We start from the raw sequence: 21,584 nt of genomic DNA on the forward strand, positions 1-21,584 counted from the left end.
CCTGAGGCACTGGAGGTAGACAATCTGCTGTCCTCCTAAGACCTGTCGGACCTGGGGGAGGGGCGGTGACCTCCTGACCAAGGCTGGTGACCTCAGCCGTGCTCCTGCTCTCCGGCCGGGAGCGGCCAGGCCATGGCCCCCTGCCCTGCCGTCCATGCTGCTCACTTCCAGACCTTCCTAGCAGCCGTGAGGCGCGTCCTGAGGCCTCCAAACTAGCTGAGCCTCCATGAAATCAGGGCCTCCAGGCTGAGCTCGCCCAGGGAACAAGCAAGCGAGAGGTCTGAAAAGCAATCAGTGAGCAAAAATGGAACAGACGCATCACGGAAGAAGACCTACACACGGCAAATCGGCCCATGTCAAGACGCTCACCGTCCTCAGCCATCAGGGAACTGCCCATCGGAGCCCCGGAGGGTACCACCACGCACCGCTCAACGCCAGCAAAAACTGAAATGGCTGGCGACACCGCGTGTTGACAAGGACACGGAGCAAGAACGCTCCCTGCCGGCGGGGGCGCGGACTGGGACGGCCCCCGGGGAAACGAGTGTCGGTTTCTCACGAAGCGGACCCCCCACACGGCCCACACAGCCGCCGTCCCGCGAGGCACTCAGCACGCATCCCCTCGCGGGCGCTCTGCCAGAAGGCCGACGGCAAACCTGCGATGGCCCACGCGTGGGAAGAGCCCGAGCAGCCACCGGGGACTGGCGAACCCGTAAGCACACTGAGGAACACGTGCAGACCATGGAGCCGCTTGGCGGGACCATGGAACAAAGGGGACAAGTGTCTGAGCACCAAGAGAAGCCGCTGGAAGAAGGCTGCGATCTGTGGGATGCCGCCTGCAGGAAATTCTGAAAAAGCCGAACTCCAGAGACAGAAAGCGGCGGAGCACTGCACGGGGCACCAGCGGGGACGCAGGCAGACAGCCAAGGAACTTCTCAGGGTGACGGGAATGTTCTAGATCATGATCCGGTTGGTGGTCGTATTCCTATATGCAGGTGTCAAAACTGAATGAACGACACACTTCAAACGGGCGAATTCTATCGTCCGTCCACTAGACCTCAGTGAAGCCGCGGGAGGAAGAGGAAGGGGGGAGGTGGGAAGGAGCAGCAGAGCAGAACTGGGCGCCGTCTGCTGAATGAATAAGAGAACGTGTGGACGGACGGGAAGACATGCCACAACCCCTCGCCCAAGCAGTCAGAAGCCCCGGCCTCCGGGAGGCATGCGGACAACTACAGTCTGAGTGACATTTTCCCAGGTCTGTACAGCCAAGTTCAGCCCCGTGACTCGGTTCTGGCCGCGGAATAAGAAAAGAACTGCAAGCGACTTCTACAAACGAGCTGGAAAGGGAAGGACACGTCCTTCTCTGCGTGTCTTCTCCTTCCTGCTGCTCCGAGACAAACGTGATGCAGACAGCTAGACGGAGCGGCCGGCTGGGCGCAAGGGGGAAGCCGAGGCCAGAGGAGCAGCTGCCTCACCGCCAGCAAGCTCGGGCCTGAGACAAAACACCCTTCTGTGCGGTCGGCCACGGGCTGTCTGTAGCAGAAACCCCTGGGCCGAGCCTCTGCAATGCCAGACACCGGAACCCGGTTTGCCTACTGCCCATCCCAAGACCACAGCGTTCCCGAAGCCCTTGCTGATCGCATCGCTCCCCGCACGCCCAGGCAGGGTCTGCAGCTCCGGGGGACGCGCACGAGCACCAAGTGAGAAAGCATCCGTAGCAGAGAGAGACCAGCTGCTGGGGGGGAGGCACCTCAGAGCAACGGGACCAGGGTCCCAGGACGTCACAGACAAGCAGACGCATCAACACCAGCCACGGGGACTGCACCCCAGCTCCAGAAGCCAGAGCCTGTGAGCTCTGCTCTACACGGAAGGTGTCGAGTGTCGGGAAAAATAGAAAAATGAAATCAACCGAAGGTCTGTGGCCGACCCTATGTTCCATTAAAAAAAATGAGTGAAAGAGAGGTAACTGTATGTTATCTCCCGTGCTCCAGATACAGTAGGTACAACTGCTAAAAAAGACAATCAAAAAGAATTGTCTCAAAATGACTACTTCTGTGGAAGACTAATTTTCTCCCTTTGTGTCCTATAATCTAGGAGTACTTTTGCTTTCATAACCCAGGATTTGTGTTCAACAAACTTAACTAACAGACAACAACAGATAGCAAAGTTTAAAAGTACATTTACGGGAGCAATTAAGAGGCAAAGCAAATATTTCAAATGTAAAAAAAATTCCATTTTAAAGAGATACTGTTTATAATAGAAACAAAAAATACGATAATTAAGAATGACTCTAGGGGCGCCTGGGTGGCTCAGTGGGTTAAGCCGCTGCCTTCGGCTCAGGTCGTGATCTCGGGGTCCTGGGATCGAGCCCCACATCGGCTCTCTGCTCAGCGGGGAGCCTGCTTCCCTCTCTCTCTCTCTGCCTGCCTCTCCATCTACTTGTGATTTCTCTCTGTCAAATAAATACATAAAATCTTTAAAAAAAAAAAAAAAGACTGACTCTAATAAAACATACTCAAAACCTTTCACAGAGCACCTTCTGCACCTACACCGCAACAGCCCGGATCGTGGAGAATCCACAGGCTCGTGCGAACAGACTGTATTCCACGGAGAGGTCCATCCCCCCTCCGGTCCCCAGACTCCGCGCAGCACCCGCACACGTCCAGCAGACAGCGTCAACAGGGCACAGGGACGCTGGGGCCGGGTGACCACAAGGCTCAGGTGGGCGCACGCGGGTCGGAGACCGAGCCGGGAAGCGGGAGCCGGGGCTCCACCCGCGCACAGGGACCCGCCTCATGCCGCCCAGCTCACTGGAGACTGTGGTGTTGAGGGAAAACGCCTTGAGTTCTGGACAAAACCGAGCCCGTGGAAACACGTGTGCGAGTGTGAGAAGCACGAGCGCCAGACGGGAGGCTGCAAACACGCGCAGACGAGGTGGAGGCCATGCACAAGGCCAGGCCTGACAGGTCACGCTATGGGCAAGGTCACTGGACTCCTGCCTCGCGTGGTGCACCGCTGGGAATGACAGACGCATGGAACGTGCCGGTGTGGAGAGGAAATGATAAAACTTTCAGGTGAGAACGTGCGAAAGGTGTTGCGTGAAGTACGTGGAGATTTCTTAAGAAAAGCGCACGAGGGGCACCTGGGGGGCTCAGTCATTAAGCGTCTGCCTTCGGCTCAGGTCATGATTCCAAGGTCCTGGGATCAAGCCCCGCATCAGGCTCCCTGCTGGGCAAGAAGCCCGCTGCCCCTCCCCCACTCCGCCTGCTTGTCTCTCTCTCTCTCACTGTGTCTCCCTCTGTCAAATAAATAAATAAAATCTTTTAAAAAAAGAAAGAAAGGAAAAAAGAAAAGCACAGGAGCGCTAACCATAAAGAAGACACGAAGAAGTCTGACCACAACGAAACGAGGAACTTCCGGTCACCAACAGCCACCAAAAAGGAAGTGAGAAGTGGCCCCACCATGGAAGAGGACACGTGTGACACGCAAACTGAGAAAGATTTAGAATCCATAACATATAAAGATCAGCAGCCAATAAAAAGTTAGATCAAGACGGGTGCCTGGGTGGCTAAGGGGGTTAAGCCTCTGCCTTCGGCTCAGGTCATGATCCCGGGGTCGTGGTATCGAGTCCCGCATCGGGCTCTCTGCTCTGCAGGGAGCCTGCTTCCTCCTCTCTCTCTGCCTGCCTCTCTGCCTACTTGTGGTCTCTCTCCGTCAAATAAATAAATAAAATGTTTTTTTAAAAAATTAGATCAACAACCCAAAAGAAAAATGGGCAGAAGACAGAATCAAGCATGTCGCAGAGGAGGGAACAGAGAAGCCCATAAATACAGGAAGAGGTGCCTATGCCGTGAGGCACGAGAGACACAGAGACGGAGGCCACGACAAGAACGCGCGCTTCAGGGACACAAGGCGGGCACTCCCCGCGGGGCTGCGGGGTGCAGACCTCACACTCCGCGGGCGAGCACGTGAGCAACGCAGCCCACCGTGGGGCACGCTGACACCGGCCTGCGGATTCCAAAGGCTCACACCCCAGCACACAACTGGTCCCTGTCTTTGGCAGTGCCCAAGAGAAACTCCTGCCTGTGGGCACCCATGAGAACGTGCTAGAAGGCCCTGATCCCAGGAGACCCCTGACACCCAAACGTCCGGCAGCAGGAGAAGGGCCGCAGAGAGGGCGCGATATTTAAATGACGGTTCTACAACCGGCCACCAGATCAGCGGAGTCTGAGAAAACAATGCGGAGGGAAACACAAGCTGCCGAGGGACAAGGCTACCAGAGGAAGGAGGCGGCCCCCGCTGCTGCCTAGACTCGGACTGGCCACAACAGCACAGGACGCATGCTGAGGTCGTGCGCAATCACAGAGTCAGGAGGCTGGTCACGTCCTACGGGCCTTTCGAGAGCGGGGTGAGAACTGGGAGCAGTTCCAAAAGCTCCCACACAAGGGGTCCAACGTGAGTGGGGTTCTCAGCCCTCGGTGGGGGTGAACACGAGCACACTCTCTACCTGCACACGCCCGTGTCCTTTACACGCATCAATATTACACGCAAAATATTTGAAGACCAACCAGCAATTCCTATGACTATGTTCCCACAGGCTACCCCCGAACCCGCAGCAGGCACGCACCCCAACTGCACCAACCGCCTCCCGAGTTCCGGGGGAGCCCACCACCCCAACAGAGGGACACGCCCAGATGCCGGCTCTTACCTCCGTCACTTTGGGTTGAAGAATCAGTGCCTCTGGACTCATGCGAGGGATGTCGATGTGGATCTGCAGGTGCAGGAGGAAGATGCATCATTTTACAAGACAACAAACGTCCTTGCAAGCACGCGTCAGAGCGGCAGGTAAAGCAGCAGCAATGACTTTACTCCAGACTCTGGGCCGCTCCCACCCTGAAAACACGCGCTCAGGGCAGACGTGGTGGCGGCTTCGACCTGAATGGAGCTCCCCCAGTCCCAGCTGAAGGCTCGCCTGACGCTTCCCAACCGAACAGCGGCCTCGCGGTTAGCAATAGAGCGGCCCTTAGCTCTTTAGCAACATGATCCATAGCAATTAGTAACATTGATTTCCAGCCTCTGACACGGGGAGCAATTCAGGTGCATCGAGAGCGTCCAAGTTCTCTGCGGTGACAGCTGAGTCTTGGCACCCAGGCCGCATGCTTCTCCCCTTCATCGAGTCCCTGGGGATCCAGGGCACTCCCCAGAGGAAGCACCTGAAATGCTAGTGTCGGCGAAGCCCGGCCTGCCCTGCCCTGCACTACCGTGAAGAGCCCCCGCTGCCCAGCAAGCACCTGCATGTGCCAGCAGCGACCCAGTAAGATCGTTCAGGGCTTGAGTGGGCACCACGGGCTGCCTCCCGACATCCCACAGGAGTATCTACCCCTGGCCGACACGGTCACCACCCCCGTCGCCCAGAGAAAGGTCCAAAGAGGCTGAAGGAGGACGCGCACATTTTAATGCCCAGAGGGAGTCTACGATGCCGGTCCGTCCCCGTCTCCGCATGAGGACCCCGCTACCCACGGGACCAGGACAGTGTCCTCACTCTGCCTTCCTAGCACTACAGCCCCGGCCATGTCACTGAGGCCCTGGGGCTTGGCGTCCTCGTCTAGAAGGTGCCGCCATACCCCAGAGGCTGACCCGTGTAGAGCACACAAGGTGACGGGAGCCAAGGGAGCCCCATCCACTGCGCCATGCTGCGGCGTGGGGACTGCTTCCCCACTAACGGGCTCTGGCCTGGGGCTCTTCCCTCGGGCAGCCCCCAACCAGGGGAAAGAACCGGGAGGGAGCCGGGGGCCAGTGGACTCGGCATTCGGGCAGCATGGACCACGGGCAGCAACGAAGGGTTGTGGGAAGGAGAGAGAGGCAAGGAGCCGGACGAGAGCAACCTGGGAACCGATCAGCCTCAAGCGCTCCAGGCAACACGGGGACGATCCAAGGAAGCAGAGACGTACGTGCGGCCTGCTGTGCGAAGGAGGCCTACGGCCAGCAGTGCCGAGCGTCCCATCTAGACTAGGTGCTGGAGCACGCCGGCCAGATCTCACCCCCTGTGCAAGGGTGTCCTCGAGAGCCACCGTCAGAACACGGCCCCCACGACATCACACTCAGGCACACGTCTGTCCCCTCGTACAGATGAGCAGCCTGTCATGTCTGCCGAGGAGCGAGGACGGCAGGCCCCACCACGACCCCCGTCTGTGCCAGCAGGAGGGGACGCCCAACCTGATAGGTGGCGCTGCACAAGGCTGGGCACAGGGGCTCTATGGGCCCCTCCAGGCCACCCGCTCCTCAGGTACAGGACTGAGGTGTAGGGGAGGCCACGGCGCTCTGCATAACTCCCAGAGCAGGGAGGGCACAGCGGATGAACCTTGAACCTGATCAGCTATGTGTGCTCTGGGCCTGACTTCTTCCGCCTGACACCTGAGCCCATGAACAGAGGACACAGAGGGACGTGAAAGGAGGCCACAACCCCGTAGTCCCGCCGCCTCCTGGTAGTGCGAGAGGGCGAGGCAACCATGAGGAGGCGGCGGCAGGGAGACCGCAGGTGCCCGAGCCCCAGACCAGACCAGGCTCTGCCAGGATGGAACGGCGTGTCTCAGACAGAAGCAGCAAAGACAGCGCCCACCGGGCCCAGCTCCAGGAGGCTGTAAAGCCCGCGGGCCAACCAGACCGCCACGGGCTCCGTTGTTCTCAGTTATGTTAATGGGGAAACATTTGGGGAATTCACTATAATATGGAAGCTTTTTATTAGCTATCAGAGTAACGGAATAAAGATGCATGTAACCCGTTTTTAATTAACTTCCCCTTATGAAATTCGTAATAGAATACAGCTCGGTAAATCTTATAGATAGATGCTGGTGTCGTCCTTTGGAAGTCTTTTTCTTGAATGAAAATTCATGAGAAACGCATTCAAAACAATAGCAAATTGGTCCGTTCCCTAAAATCACTGAAGTGGAAAGATAAGCCAGGAAACCCAGTCTTTCCCTCACCAAATCCAAATGCAAAATCTCTCCAATCAGTTTCTCGTGCCCTGGGAGCCACTCAGGAGAGGCTGGGGCTGAGCCAGAGGGGCAGAGGGGCCCGAGGCAGCGGGCACCGCCCCGGGGGGCTGGGGGGCAACAGAAGTGGGCTCCTGCCTGCCCTCTTCCTGGTCCCCGCATATGCACAACGTCCTCCTCCCAAGCTCCACCGTACCCGTCCGTGAGGAAGACATTCCCCCAGAACCCGTACAACCAGAAGCAGCTCTGGTGATCAGTCAGAGGGAAGGCCTGGCTTCAGACCTTCTGAAAGATCTACACCAAAATGACAAGGAGATGCGGATAGCCCACATCTGAGGCAGAAAAATTTGGCAAGGCTCCCTCACCTAGAAGTAGGATTTCCACAAGGAAATATTCGGTACTGACACGGCTCGGGAAAGTCAGAAGTTGATCTCTGAAAATGGAGGCAGGGCTACCAGTGAAGAACTACCTTTCTGGGGGCACCTGCGTGGCTCAGTCAGTTAAGCGTCTGCCTTTGGCTCAAGTCACGTTCCCAGGGTCCTGGGATTGAGCCCCACGTTGGGCTCCCTGCTCAGTGGACAGCCTGCTTCTCCGTCTCCCTCTTCCCCTTCCCACTATTTATACATACTCTCTTTCTCAAGTGAATAAATAAAATCTTTAAAAAAAAAAATACTTTTTGTTTAAATGCGGCACAAAAATAAATAAGAGAATGAATGAATGCAACACAAACCATTCTGAATTCTCACACTTTACAAAGAGAGAGAATGCCAAAGCCCTCAAAGAGCTATTCTAACAGCAAATTCTGAATGTATTGTGAACTGTAAATCAATTTTAAGTACTTTTCCCATTATACACACCGTCTGTCAATGGACTGTTCAAGAAGCCATAATTATACCCATTTTGCATTAAACTAAACATCAGAAACTATTAAGTGGCCACAGTGTTGCTATGGACTGAACCGTGTGCCCTCGAATCCAGCGGACAAGACAAGCCCAGCTCTCACCGTCCAAGCCCATCCCTCCGTGCCTCGGGGGTCCAGAGCCCACGAAGCCCACGGAGACTGCTCTGATCGACCCGAGCTTTCAGGCCGGACAGCAGCTCACGGAGCCAAGAGGGGCCCCCGCTCCCGAGCCAGGTCTCTGGGTCCTGGCGAGGGATGTCAGAGGCATGTTTTAAAACTCCAATTAAAAACACCCTTTCCCCTTTTTCCAGAGATAAGCACACCGCTATTGTGGTCGTAGTAATACCAGTATTGTGGTCGTAGTAACACCACTATTACGGCCGTAGGAATGCCACTCTTAGAAGCACACCATTACCTATCTCAAGCTTAACCCTGAGAAAACACTAACCTGTGACCCGAGCAGGGACATGCTAGAGAGAACACACCCTCCTACCGATCATCCCCAAGTTAAAGTTCTTCCCATAACATGAGACACGGGAGAGGAGCCCACCTGCCTGTAGGTGTCCTGGTGAACGTCATCGTTCCGAGAGTCATAATAGTGCTCAATAAAAGCAAAATATTCTTTCTGTTTTCTCTGGAGAGTGGCTGGTCTTCGGTCCACATTGGCAGGAAGGTAACCCTGGGTGAGAATAGGGACAAAAACAAAAAGTATGCATGGTTAGTGCTGAATTCGCCATTCTGACGTGGCGCTCTGAAACCGGACACGGGGGAGCAGGCGTGAGTTGTGAGAACAGAAGCAGATGTCAAGCACATCCACAAGCTGGCCTTTGAGGCTCGGACACGCGCAGCCTGTGCCAGGCCAGCCACACCGGACTCGGCCACGGCGCGGGCCCCAGAGCCGAGCCCCCAGGCAGGCTGAGCCTTCCTGCTCCTCTGAAGCAGGTCTGACAGAAGCCCCCAGCTCCAAATGCCTCCTGTGCCCCAAAGGATTCCGAGGTCTGCACGGTCTGATGCCAAGAGAACGCAGGTGTGCGTGTGCCTGCTCACACATACACACAGCAGAGGCCTACGTGCACATGTGTGTATGTACTACACACACACACACATACGCCCGTCTGCCCCACTTCTCTTCTTCAGTGAAGTGTCTGTTCAAATCTTCTGCCCATTTTCTAAATCAGGTTGTTTGTCCTTCTAGTACGTTTTATGGCTCCATATTCTAGACACAATTTTTGTGCCTCGACACAGGAAATACACATGATGAGGATATTGTCCTAATCTGTGGCCTGTCTTTTTGTCTCAAAAAGCAGAAGCTTGAATTTCCATGAGGTCCAACTTGTAAAGTTCTTCTTTTCTAGTTAGTGCTTCTTCTGTTCCGTGTCAGAAAGATTCCCTCCTTGTTTCTTCCCCAGATGTTTTACAACCTGACCGGGGCACGTCCTACTCATCCCTCGAGCATCTCCTCAATGGGATTTCTTCCGGAAGCTTGGCCGGACACGCGAGGCGGGTTGGTCACCCCGAGCTCCAGCAGCACCCGGCGAGAGACCCCCTCCGAGCCAGCCCCTCACTGCGCCCACCACATGACAGTCACATTTTTATTAAGCAAGTCCATGGATGAACAATAAGGGAACGAATGAAGAAATAGATCCTATATGGTACTTTCTGGCTTTTAAAATGCTCCCATACACAGGGCGCCTGGGGGCTCAGTTGGCTGAGACTCTGACGCTTGATTTCAGCTCAGGGCAAGATCTCAGGGTCCTGGGATTGAGCCCCGCATCGGGCTCTGCACTCAGCAGGGAGTCTGCTTGAGTTCTCTCTCCTTCTCTCTGCCCCTCCCGCTCAAGTCCACATGCTCTCTCTCTAATAAGTCAATAGATCTTTTAATAATAATACTAATAGGGGCGCCTGGGTGGCTCAGTGGGTTAAAGCCTCTGCTTTCGGCTCAGGCCATGATCTCAGGGTCCTAGGATCGAGCCCCGCATCGGGCCCTCTGCTTGGCAGCAAGCTTGCTTCCTCCTCTCTCCCTCTCTGCCTGTCTCTCTGCCTACTTGTGATCTCTGTCAAATAAATAAATAAAATCTTTAAAATACTAATAATACTAATAAAGCGTAGGCGCAGACACAAGCTGCAGCAGCCACACTGTGACCGCTCGGGAGAAGCACGGGCTGCAGGCGAACGGTGACAGGCTGAGCTCAGAGCCGTGGCCTTGACCGTGACGTGGGCCTGAAACCAGCCACTTTTCAGCTGTGCGGGTGCCTCTGTTCCCCTTCTTTCCTGGAGGCGCTTCCATAACCACCTATTCTGTTCTCAATTACACTCTCGCACACAATTGTTTTAACACGTTTGGGTCACACCATTAAGATTCTCCTTAATAAACAGATACCGAAGCAGAACGTGTGCAGAATCACCGCGAACTCACCCCATCTCGAGGCCCCTTGGGAGCCTCCCAATCACTGCCCTTCAGCTCCTCCCTGGAGCCAGAACCCCGGCCGCTGATGCCGTCTGCCTACTTCTGAACGTCATATAAGTGGGATCTTTTTTCCTGTCTGGCCACTTAAACTCAACGTTACATTTGAAGAAGTCGCTCATTTCTGCAACACGTTAGGAGCAGCTCTGCGTGTTCCCACGTACAAAACCCGCTCTACCGCTGACAGACATTCGGGTCACTACCTCTCGGTTAAAAACACTCGGCTCCTGTCCTTCGTGGCCCGTGGTACGCATCTCGTTAGATACACACCGAGGAGGAGGACACCCGGTTCTGCCTCCCTTTCACAGACCCTCCTGCAGTTTTCCAGAGCCACTGCACTCCCGCATGCAGCCCACGCAGACGCCCACCGTCCCCACCCTTGCCGACACTGGTGCCATCAGTGCTCATCTCAGCCGGCCCAGTGGGCCTGCGAGACCGCGGTTAGAAGGGGGCTTTAATCTGTAACTCCCAGAAGACCGACAGGTGCCACTGCATGTCCTCGTCGGTGAAATGCGTGTGCAAGTGTAGCCCCGTCCTCTATGAGGTCATCCCTGTAAGGGCCTGCCCCTCCCAGAGGACCCCGATGTAGGGGCGGGGCAGGCCGGGTGGAGACGTCCAATCAGCGGGGCGTGCGTATATCCACTGGGGTGAATTGGGATTCAATGGGCCATTATAGGGGCGGGGCTCAACCACCCCCATAAAGGCTGTCGGGGGCATAAGAAGGAGAGTCGGCGGAGAGAGGAGAGCTGTAGAGACGAAGGAGCCCTTGGCAGAGCGGTGCGCGGAGCGGAGACAGCGGGCTGCGGCAGGCAGGCGGTTCCTTAGCTCCCGTGCTTGCGGCGCGCCGGGCCTCAGCCCGCAGCGGAGGCGCCTCCACCGCCTGCCCGGACGGCGCCCGCCCGCCGGCTGATGCTGGAGTGAGCGCTGCGGCGACGGGATGCTGGCGCTGCCGGCTCGGCGCTCGGCGTGGCCGACGGCACCCAAGACGCCCCGCCGCCCGGCAGCCGCTGCGTGTGCACGGCGCTGCCCCCGGAGGTGGCGTGCGCCAGCTGCCCGTTGCCCGCGATGCCCGTGCGGGGCGGCGCACTGAGCCCCGAGGAGGAGCTGCGGGCCGCGGTGCTGCAGAGACCGTCGTGCTGCTGCGGAAGGAGACACTGGACGCGCGACGAGGCCATCCGCAAGCTCACGGGCAAGCTGGCGCGCTGCGAGGGGCTGGCGGGCGGCAAGGCGCAGGGCCCGGCAGCCACAGGCAAGGACACTATGGGCCATCCCCCGCAGGACCCTGGCCACGTCGTGGAGCAGCTCAGCCGCTCACTGCAGACGCCAGCAGCCCTGCCGCCGGAGCCGCGGCCCTCGGCAGCGGTGCCGCGGGGAGCAGCCTTGCCACCACCAAGCCACCGGCAGTCCCAATGCCAGCGGTCCCCGCCTCCAGCGGTCCCGACGCCTGCGGCCCTAAGCCGCCAGCAGTCCCGCCGCCTGCAGCCTCGAGCTGCCCGCCGTCAGCGGTCCCGCCACCTGGAACCACGGCCCTGGAAAGCCGTGCCGCAGGGAAGAGCCTACCACCTCGACACCAGCGGCCTCGTCACCACTGGGCCGCAGCCCTGCCGTGAGGAGGCTCGCCGGAGCTGCGTCATTCTAGGAGAGGCCTCCTCGGTGAGCGGCCCTGCGGGAGCAGAATCATCCACCAGCCTCGTCCTGGGAAGAGGCCTCGTCCAAGCAGCCACATTGGGAGCGGTCTTGCCGGGGTCATCGCCGTCGCCTCCTCGTCATCCAGAGCAGCCTTGTCCGGGAAGTGGCCTCGTCTGGAGTGGCCTCTTCTTGGGAGCGGCCCTGTCCGGGGAGCGGCCTCGTCTGCGGAGCAGCCTCATCCAGAGCAGCCTCGTCCAGAGCGGCCTTCTTGGGAGTGACCCTGTCGGGATCATGGTCGTCGCCTTTTCGTAAGAGACAGCCCTGACCAGTCAGTTTGATTTTTTGATGCCTGCTGTGAAATAAAGCTTTGTTTCATTCTCGCTTTATATCCGTCTCGTTCTTTTGATCACGGACCCTACCAATCCCCTGGCCTGTGCTCATCTGTGTCTGTTGTACCGTCCGCGTGTGGGTCCTCTGTGTCTCCTGCTCCCTCCTTGCCTTGCCTCCTCCCCATTAACGAAGACAAGTTCCTAACCTCAATGGAGCCCCTTTTATTACTCCTTTATGATTAGCTTTTCTCATTCCTTTGTAAGAAAACCTCCTGTGTCCAACATTCAGTGCCCGCACATTTCACCTTCAGACCATGCCCGGACCCCCCACGGGTGAGCAGCGACCTCCTGTGGGGCCAGCAGCCCGCCTGAGCACCTCCACGACCAGGCCTCTGCAGCCGGCTCCATCCGGAGCACACAGCCGCATCACCCAACACAGGGTACCCAGCCCTGGCCCTGCTGGGGGGCCGCCCCTCCAGGGCCGGCGAGACCTGACAGTGGACACAGCGTCATCACGTCACAGACGCCTTCGGAGACCACTGGTTCGAGAACCACCGGGACCCATTGTGGCTACATGACCTTGCGCTACCTCCGGTGCCCGTCATCTCCCGGAGAAACTCACGTACCCGTCCTGAAGTCGCCACGGCCACAGGCTGAGGAGCCAGGCCGCTCGCCAGGCATCGGGCTACACACGGCACGGCCTTCAGTCCCGCTCGGGGGCCCACGGATGTTATTCCACTCAGAGCAAGGACAAGGCTCAGGAGTTTCGTCAGCAACCCAGGGTCACGGGGCCTGAGCGGAGAGCGGGCAGCCCTCTTCTGGGCACCTGGCTCAATTCACAGAAACTGAGGGAACAAGTCCCCACCCTAAGGAGTCCTCTACACACACCCCCCGATCGGAGCTCCGTGCGAGTCCCAGGACCCTTGCACCCTCGCAGGCCGGGCTGGCACCAGGAGCGGCCGCACAGGGAGCTCCGGAAGCGGCCAAGGCTTTTGACTGTGGCCCCGCCCAGAGGCAGATGCCCTCCCCACACTGGCGCCAGCGGCTCTGGCTCCCGAGGTCAGGGCCTCTCTCTGAACTCCCGCTCCCTGGGCCTGGGGCTCAGAGGCGGGCTGCTGGGTGCCAGCAGGCACGGTTGAGCCGCTGCAACAGAGCCCTGTGCGCCCCAGGCCGCAGCAGCAGAGTGGCCCCTGACCTTGGCAGCAGGGCTGCCCTCCCCTCTCCAGTCTGTGTGCAAGGGCCCGCGGGCAGCCGTTCCCCGACAACAGTGCCTCCCCCACCCCCACGACGTGGGGCAGCCGAAGAACGGGTGGCCGCGGCACGCGCGCGTCGTCCCAGGAGCTCGGCTCCCAGCACCGCAGCCGCGCACAGGCACGGAGCCCAGTGCACGCCTCTCCCGGGGTGCGCCAGCCTGGAGCACACGTCCCGCTGCACCTGCCCGCCCTCCGCCAAGGCACCACTCTGACCTTGGCAACCTCCCCACCCCGCCCCCACCCCCGGCCACTCCAGGAGCTTCTCCGGGACTCTGATGCACCCGCTCGGCCCGCCCTGCCTCGGCCCACCAGACCTGGAGCCCTGGAGTTCCTGCCCTGCGCTTGTGCGGTCTCCGCCCCACCGAGCCCCTCACGCTCAGAGCCCCACAGGGCCCAGCACAGATACTCGGCGCAGACTTGCCATGCTGTGCAGTGGGACTACTATACCCAGGAGCGCCCCAGCCCTGGGGGCCCACGGAGGAAGAGGTCTGAGCTACCATGCGACAAGTGTCAGCACGCAGTTCTGGGCTGGTTTTGGATCAGTCTGGAGTCGGCCCTGGTGCTGGAGAACACAGCGGCGCGGAGGGAGAAACACAGCAGGTACCTGAGAAAGGTCACACGCCTGCGTGGAGCGTGTCGGGCAGCTTGTCTAGGCTGCCTCGCGGCAAGGCCAGAGCAGTGGCAGGTGAGGAGCGGGGACACATGTGCAGCAGCCAGTGGGGGACCCACGTGCCAGGCCCGGGCCGCCTTCCACCCAGGGCCGTGGGGCAACAAAGGGTATGAGCCTGGGACAGTGTGGGCGGCCTTCTGCCCATCACACGTGGTGCCACCACAGGCTTCTTAGTGACCCTGAACAAAGACTCACCCCTTCTCCCTACCCCCAGATTTCAACTTCACTTATTAAAAACGGAAATTCTAAAAGGCCAGGATGTCATAACAGGAAAAGAGGCAATAAAAGTCCCCCACACACACTCCTGATACTCCCATCCCTAAAGGAAAACACATGTGTGCAAGTTGGGGCCTTCGGATAATTAAGCCAGACTGGAAATTATGCGACTGAAACATATTCAAGTATGCAATGAATTCTAAATGACAGAACTACAGAAAACTTAATTGCCATATTAGCATGCTATAAAAACACTAATCATAAATGTAAAACAATAATACCTGCATACACTTTATCAAAATCATTCCCGTGACACACGCTTCGAGGGGCTCCCCACCGCGGGGTCAGGTGTGAACCCCCCTCGACACACCATGAGAAAACAGGGTGACGCCAGCACCTCACAGACCGCTCTTAGCCATTCTGCTCACCAGCATAAATGTGACATTTAATTAGTTTTTGTTCAATGTTTCTGAAATAGTTATTTTAAAATGAGCCAAAAATGCGATTTTCTACAGCACTCATTTCTAAGAAGTTACTGCCGTGCTTGCATGGAATTTAGATGTTGAATCGCATTAATGGTGGTTTAACAACACGTCCTGGACCAGAGTACATGTTAGTCCTCCGTAAATGACAAGAGCCACGTTTCCCGTCCCTCTCCATTAAGGAGCATTTCCTACTCATCCATTAAGAACAGAGCCTTCAACAGACCACCGGATCACGCTAAGGACGAACCGCGGAAGACGGGGGAAAAGTCACCAGTTCACCAGGTCCTGCGGCAGACTCCCTTCCAAGTGCAGCTTCAAGTTGCCTTTTTCAACTGGACAAATGACAGATTCTCCTCGGTCCTGGGTCCCAGAAGTGAGGGGCTGCGCCGAGCCACCCGCCCCACCCGCTCAGCCGAGCCTCTGGGACAGTACGCGCTCGGTCAAGCCAGATACCTCGGCCCAGGCGTACTGCCTTCAGTGGGTCCTGTCTCCTGGCTGGTCAGTGCATGCCCTGCCCTGCCCCACATAGAACCTACACATTCTAGAACAGCTGTCTCCAGCCCTGGGCACACGTAAGAATCCCCGGGGACCCCAGAGATCAGTAGTTAGCCCAGCTCCCCACACAATGACGTGCAACCAGAATGAAAATACTGCAGTCAAGAGGGGCAGCCCAAAGCCCAAAACCACTTTGTCTTTGCTGCCATCGCCCCCGCTCCTACCCAGCCTAAGGCAGTCTGCAATCGGCACAAAGCCTGATGCCTCAGTCTACCCCCAAAGCTCCAATGTGCTCTGTGGGCCCAGACACCAAGATCTGCAAAAGATCCCCAGGAGGGAGGAATATGAAGTCTCAGATTCCGAGAGTGACTGAGAGGTGACCGTAACTTGGGGGACCCTTCTCCACACCTCCATGACCCTGAAATGCATGCTGGGTTTTCTCCCCACCATTTTCCAAGATCCTTTTGTGGCCCAGCACTTGCAAAGGGCCTATGGCCAAGGGCAGATGCATGGCAAACACTCACCACATCAGAAATAAGTGATTAGCGGGCGCCTGGGTGGCTCAGTGGGTTAAGCCGCTGCCTTCGGCTCAGGTCATGATCTCAGGGTCCTGGGATCGAGTCCCGCATCGGGCTCTCTGCTCAGCAGGGAGCCTGCTTCCTCCTCTCTGTCTGCCTGCCTCTCTGCCTACCTCTCTGCCTGCCTCTCTGCCTGCTTGTGATCTCTGTCAAATAAATAAATCTTTAAAAAAAAAAAGGAAAAAGAAATAAGTGATTAGCATCCTTCACTGTGCTCCCCAAATCTTCTGTTACAGAAAATGTGCTCAAGACGTCTGCTTGGGAATAACCAGGAGAGAAGAAGCAGCTAGACGGTAGCTCCTGGGTCCGCATTAGGGGATAGGAGATGACGGTCCCCACCATTCTGACCTCCTCCTCCAAGCCGGTCCATGCCCCTGTTTGACTCACATCCCTCAACCTGGTGGGTTCCTTGCCCCTGGATGCCCAGAGCCCATCCTTACCCTCGGCGCATACAGCACCGTGCAGAATGACTGTGCACAGGCCTGTCTCCCCGGGCTGTCTGGGGGCACCTGAAGGCTCACCGGTGCGGGCCCAGAGCACTGTGGAGGCACGTGAGTACCCGCCCCTGAATGAGCAGTGAGCACAGTGCTGAAGAAGCAGCCGGTTTCCTACTCCTACAGCCTGAGTCCCACCCACCTGCCCCTCCTTCCCTGCCCGGGGTTTCCCCGTCCCAGTTGCCCAGCACCTCCTTCCGACAGCCCCATCCTTCCGACAGGCCCCTGCTGGTGCCAGACTGGGGTCATGACACCAACCCATCTGCTCCTGCAGCTCTGCACTCAGAGATCCCGCTTCTGCAGGGGGCCCGCGCACAGACACAGCCCAGCGCACAGCAAGCAATGGACAGAAGCTCTGAGACAAGCGAAAAGGCCCAGGAAGAGCCCCAGGGTGAGCAGGGAGAGAGTTCTCCTGAGAGAACGGGCTCCTTCCCATGTGGTGAAACCCCAGTCCGTCCTGGGGAGACAGAGAAAGGCAGGAACCACCTCTCTTTCTGCAGGCCGCATAAGGAACAGCGACTTGGTCCTCTTTCCTTCTTATCTCACAGCACCAAACACAGTGCCAGAGACAGAACGTGCTAGAGAAATGCTGATCAAATGAATGAAGGCACCAGCCAAAAGACCTTCCAAGAGGGTCCCGGCTCTCCCACTCCAGAAACAGCCTCCTCGCCCCTCACTGCAGCCCTTCAAGTCCTGACCCGCTCCTGTCCCTAGCCACCCCCAGTTCCCCACCCCTGCCCTAATCTAAGCAGTCCGCCTGCCACCTGGAGGCCAGCTCACCCCGGCTCCTGCCTGTCCAACCCCAGCTGCATCCCACAGGCTGAACGCCCTCCCCCATCTCCCCGACCCAACGACACCGACACATCCTTCGAGATGCTCCAGAAGCACCCCCCCTTCTCCGAGAAGCCTGGCCTGCCATCCACAGGAGTTTGCACTGCCCGGGAATCGCGACTCCCTTTCTTGGTGACACCCTCCCTGCCCCCCTGCCACTCTGGAAAGACAGGTTTTTTGCTCACGGACCCCAATACTTCCTTTTAACTCATCCATCAACCCAAGCCTAAAAGAGGTCAGAACGGACAAGTTCATCTCCGTCCTTCCCGGTCCCCAGCCTCCCACCTTGTGACACCTGCAGACCCCGCGAAGGGGAAGCCCAGCCTCGGCACGCACACCCCTGCTCGGCGGCCACCCTTCCTCCCCTCCTGTGCACCCTGCATCCCCGCCCCCTTCATCCAAGCCTGTCATCCCAGCCCATATGCCTGGGATCTGATTCCCCTCTGTCTCGGGGCAAGGGGCCCCTGCAGTTAACGGGTTACACGAACACACGTGCCTGAGATGCCCAGACGTCCTTTCCCTTGCATCCCCAACACTCCTGACAGACGCTGCCCACCTGCACCCGCCCTCCCATTCAGAACAACAGAGTAGAGCGTCTGTCTCCTCCCCCTTCCGCTCCCCTGCCCACTGAATCCCAGGTCACACGCTTGCCCAGCTGGTCACTGGGCATCGCACACAGGGTAGCTCAAGGACAATGCAGACAGACTGAGACCCGAAGGAAAGGAATGGGACAGAACCATCGTGAAGCTTCCCACCCAGAGGCAGCACAACCTGAATACACACAAAACTGCACTATAAGCTCTTAAACAAATTATCGTCGAAACTTCCCACAGCTCTACCAAAAAAGCTTGCAAGCTATCGTAGAGGACATTTGGAAAAGTAGATATGAATACTTAAAATAACAGACACCAAAGAGAAACATAAGCAATTGTAGCAGGTCTAATTTTAATTGCAAGAGAATATTTAATCAATAAATATTCACTGTTGAGAGGCATCTGCATTTAGAATTACGAGATACTAAGCTGCAAATTTATTAAGACTCATTAGCAAGAAAGTCTTTTAAATACTGGAAGTCAGACCCAATTCAGAGTAAACACTTAGAGTTCCCTACTGATTTAGCTCCAAAAATGATTTAAAAAAGAAAAGAGAAGAATGCTGTCTATAAACTACTCCCAAGTTTTCAGCAGGGCCAAGCTCACTTCTGGTACTAACCTAAGTGAAGACCACGGCCACCCCAGCCGCCCACCGGGCCTTCTCCAGCTGTGTCCACAGTCGGGCAGTTTAGAGCCGAGTAAGGAGCTGGAACCCCAGCCTCCATCATGGAAACACAGACACTTAAGCACCCATTTCTCCCCTTACATCCCTACTAAAGTACATTAAAAAACCAAAAAACTGGTCAAACATATTTCACTGTGATGGATTCCTAAGAATTAAAAAAAGTCTTCTAAGATGGATCCTTTCTCTATCACAGGTTTGAAAATATTACAAAGATTTTTAGAATAATAAAATCAGAGAAAAAGAATACAGCTGTCACAAATAATTACTTATCCTCATTTTCTGCCAGCCTTGTCAAACCAAGCCTGAAATGAAGCAAAGGATGGGAAATGTCACCCGAGCTCAGGCAAAGGCCCAGATCCCTGCCGCAAAGACGGGGTGAGGGTTAGGGCCACACTCGGGCCAGGCTGCGCTGTGGGAGGCCCCCGGACACTTACTGAGAGCAGCTTCCAGGTAATCGGACGAACTGGCTTCGGGATTCCGGACCAGCTCAACTTCCGCAATTCCTCTGTGGACAAGAAAGGGACAAAGAAAACAAGGTTTAAGAACAGCGAACTCCCCACCAGGCTTGGACTCGCTCCGTCAGTGTTCCGGCGGCAACAGGGGCCTCGTAAATGAAACCAGAGCGAGGCTAAGTGAGAAGGATTTCAGGTTCCTCGTACATTTCTCAGTACGCCAGAGACGCCGAGCGACCTCCATCCCAGCGGAGCTAAGCGTCCACCCTGAAGCCACACGGAGTGCACAGTGGCTACACGCATGGCAAGTGTCCCCGGAGCCACCACGGGACAGGTAGGGCCCCGCACACCCTCCTCCCAGGGGCACGGCTCCCCTCCATACACCCCCTCCTTCCCTCCCACTGCCCCCACCAGCACCTGTCCCCACAGCCAACACCCGTCCGGTGCTCCCTTGCTCCTGCACCCCGTCTCCCGCTCACCACTCACTGCCTGCGAACACGAGGTGCTTTGCTCGGGGCTGCTTTTGGAAGAGCTTGTGTCACGGAGATACGCTTGTCTTCACGCTGCACCATGTGGTACAAGGTAGACTAATACAGTGTCCCCACAAGTACCCACGGCGGGGCAGGGTTGGCCAGGGGCACAGGGGCCCAGAGACGCCGGTGTGGAGCCACCGGAGGGCACCAGAGGGCTCAGCCCGGGCACAGTGGTGAGGGGACCGGCCCCTGCAGTCCAGCGGACCTTGTGTGCCTCCCCCGTGTCTCAGCCCGGTGCCCCGAATGGCTAGAGAACACGTTTCAATTTGCAGGTATATCAACACTCAGTCAATCCCACAGACACCGAAGTAATTACTTCTTTCCTTGAAGTTAGGAATCCACCATTAGGCACTTCTAACAGGAGCTCATGATTAATGCCAGGCATAAAAGAAACGATTAAAGAGACTTTGGTAATATAATCAACAAAATACAAAGTCCTGACATCTAATCTTTTTCCAATTACTACAGTCTAAGTAAAATAAGTACAGAATAATCGGGGGACGGTACCAGCAATAACTCGCACTTTACAGCAGAATCTCGAAAACAGCGAATCTTCCCCCGCACCCTGAGGATATTATGAAGAGCAGGAACCTAATATCTGAACACCAATAATGTAATGTTTACCGTCATGTTCCCAGGGCCTCTCCTCCTGCACAAGGCTGTTTTCTGATTACGGTTTACAGGAAGAAAGCCGGGAGAAATCTCCATTGTTAGCGTTCTCCGACCCTATCTCCTCCCAGAAGCAGCTCACAAACAAGCGCCCTGAACTCCCGTCTGGGACGGAGCTCTGGGTCTGTGCCAGCCTCAACCTGAACCCGCTGCCTTCACGGGTGCTACGTACTCCCCACGGCAGCCCGAGACCATCAGGGCTGTCCCCGCTGTGTCACTGAGGAGCAGCCTCAGAGAGGCTAGGTGACACGGCCACAGCGGCCCAGGAACTGAGCGACCTTCACATCCCAGAATCTTTCCACTCTACTCACTCCCATTACTAAAAGAGCTTCCTGTGACACAGACGAGTCTCACTCACAAATACGGACAAAAGGTCCAAAACGAGATCCGTGCAGATCGAAGCACAAGCAGATGTTCGGAGACGGGCCCACGCGATTTACTCCAGGAATGAAAGAACGGCTGCCCGTCAGGACACCTCCTAGTTTTATGTGGGTGCTCAGCTGGGCTGATGGGAAAGTCACGGGGCCGTTCCGCTGGACGTGCGGCGTAGACTCTCCCCCGCGCCTGTCTGCCCCTCCACCTTCCTAGCAGAAGCCCAGTCGCACAGAGTGACAGCCCACCCCGCCACCCCTCCCCACAGCCCGGTACTGAGTGGGGGTCAGCCCCAGGGGAAGCGGAACGCGCCACCGGAGCTGGAACGGATGTCTTGTCACAGAGCTGAGCCCCGCCCTCGCCCACGAGGGACCCCGCGATGGGCCTGGGACCCGATCTGAGACGCAGAGAAGACAGCAGGGGAGCTGGGGGCCGCCGTGGAGAAAGCCCCTCCTCGTTCTTCAGAAATCTGCCGGGGGCAACAATCTCTTGCTTCCTCGACAGGTTGTGAGGGTCAGACGTGAGGCTGGGGCTGCTGTGCCCACCCAGCCCCCACCCAGCCCGAGGAGGAAGCCCACGCAGGGAGGCGGCGATGGGGGCTGAGTTGGGCAGGACGGGCAGACACCAGAACGTTCCCAAATCAACAGCTCTCCCCCGCCAGCAGCGAAGCAAGCAAACTGCTACAGACCTGAGCTTGACGGAAAAACGGACACTCCCAGAGAAAGCAAACTGAAGCTTTTACTCGGGGACATGGAGACACACAGGAAACCCCAAGCCCCCCCACACACTAAGGAGAACTTCGGGGGCAGCGGTCAGGGCATCGGGCGCGCAGAGAACTGCGAGCCGGTGCAGGACGGCGTCGGGACAGAAGCCAGGGAAGGTGGGAAGGAAATTCTGCCTGGGGAGCCTTCCCTGAGGAAATGACCACCGAGAAAAGACCCACAGA

General features: G+C 57.2%; 1 protein-coding gene across 3 annotated transcripts in view; it reads right to left on the bottom strand.

Annotated features, from left to right (window-relative positions):
• The window catches only part of TBC1D22A (TBC1 domain family member 22A), a 290,784-nt gene that overhangs the window by 188,347 nt on the left and 80,853 nt on the right, over window positions 1-21,584 (bottom strand). For all 3 annotated transcript variants that reach the window (XM_044226642.1, XM_044226644.1, XM_044226643.1), the window contains exons 5-7: window positions 19,047-19,117; window positions 8,441-8,569; window positions 4,706-4,768 (exon numbers count right to left, since the gene is read on the bottom strand). In XM_044226642.1, coding sequence (XP_044082577.1) covers window positions 4,706-4,768; window positions 8,441-8,569; window positions 19,047-19,117 — 263 coding nt within the window. The remainder of the gene's footprint in view (window positions 1-4,705; window positions 4,769-8,440; window positions 8,570-19,046; window positions 19,118-21,584) is intronic.

Source organism: Neovison vison, chromosome 12, assembly GCF_020171115.1.
Source record: "Neovison vison isolate M4711 chromosome 12, ASM_NN_V1, whole genome shotgun sequence".
Taxonomy (NCBI): Eukaryota; Metazoa; Chordata; class Mammalia; order Carnivora; family Mustelidae; genus Neogale; species Neogale vison.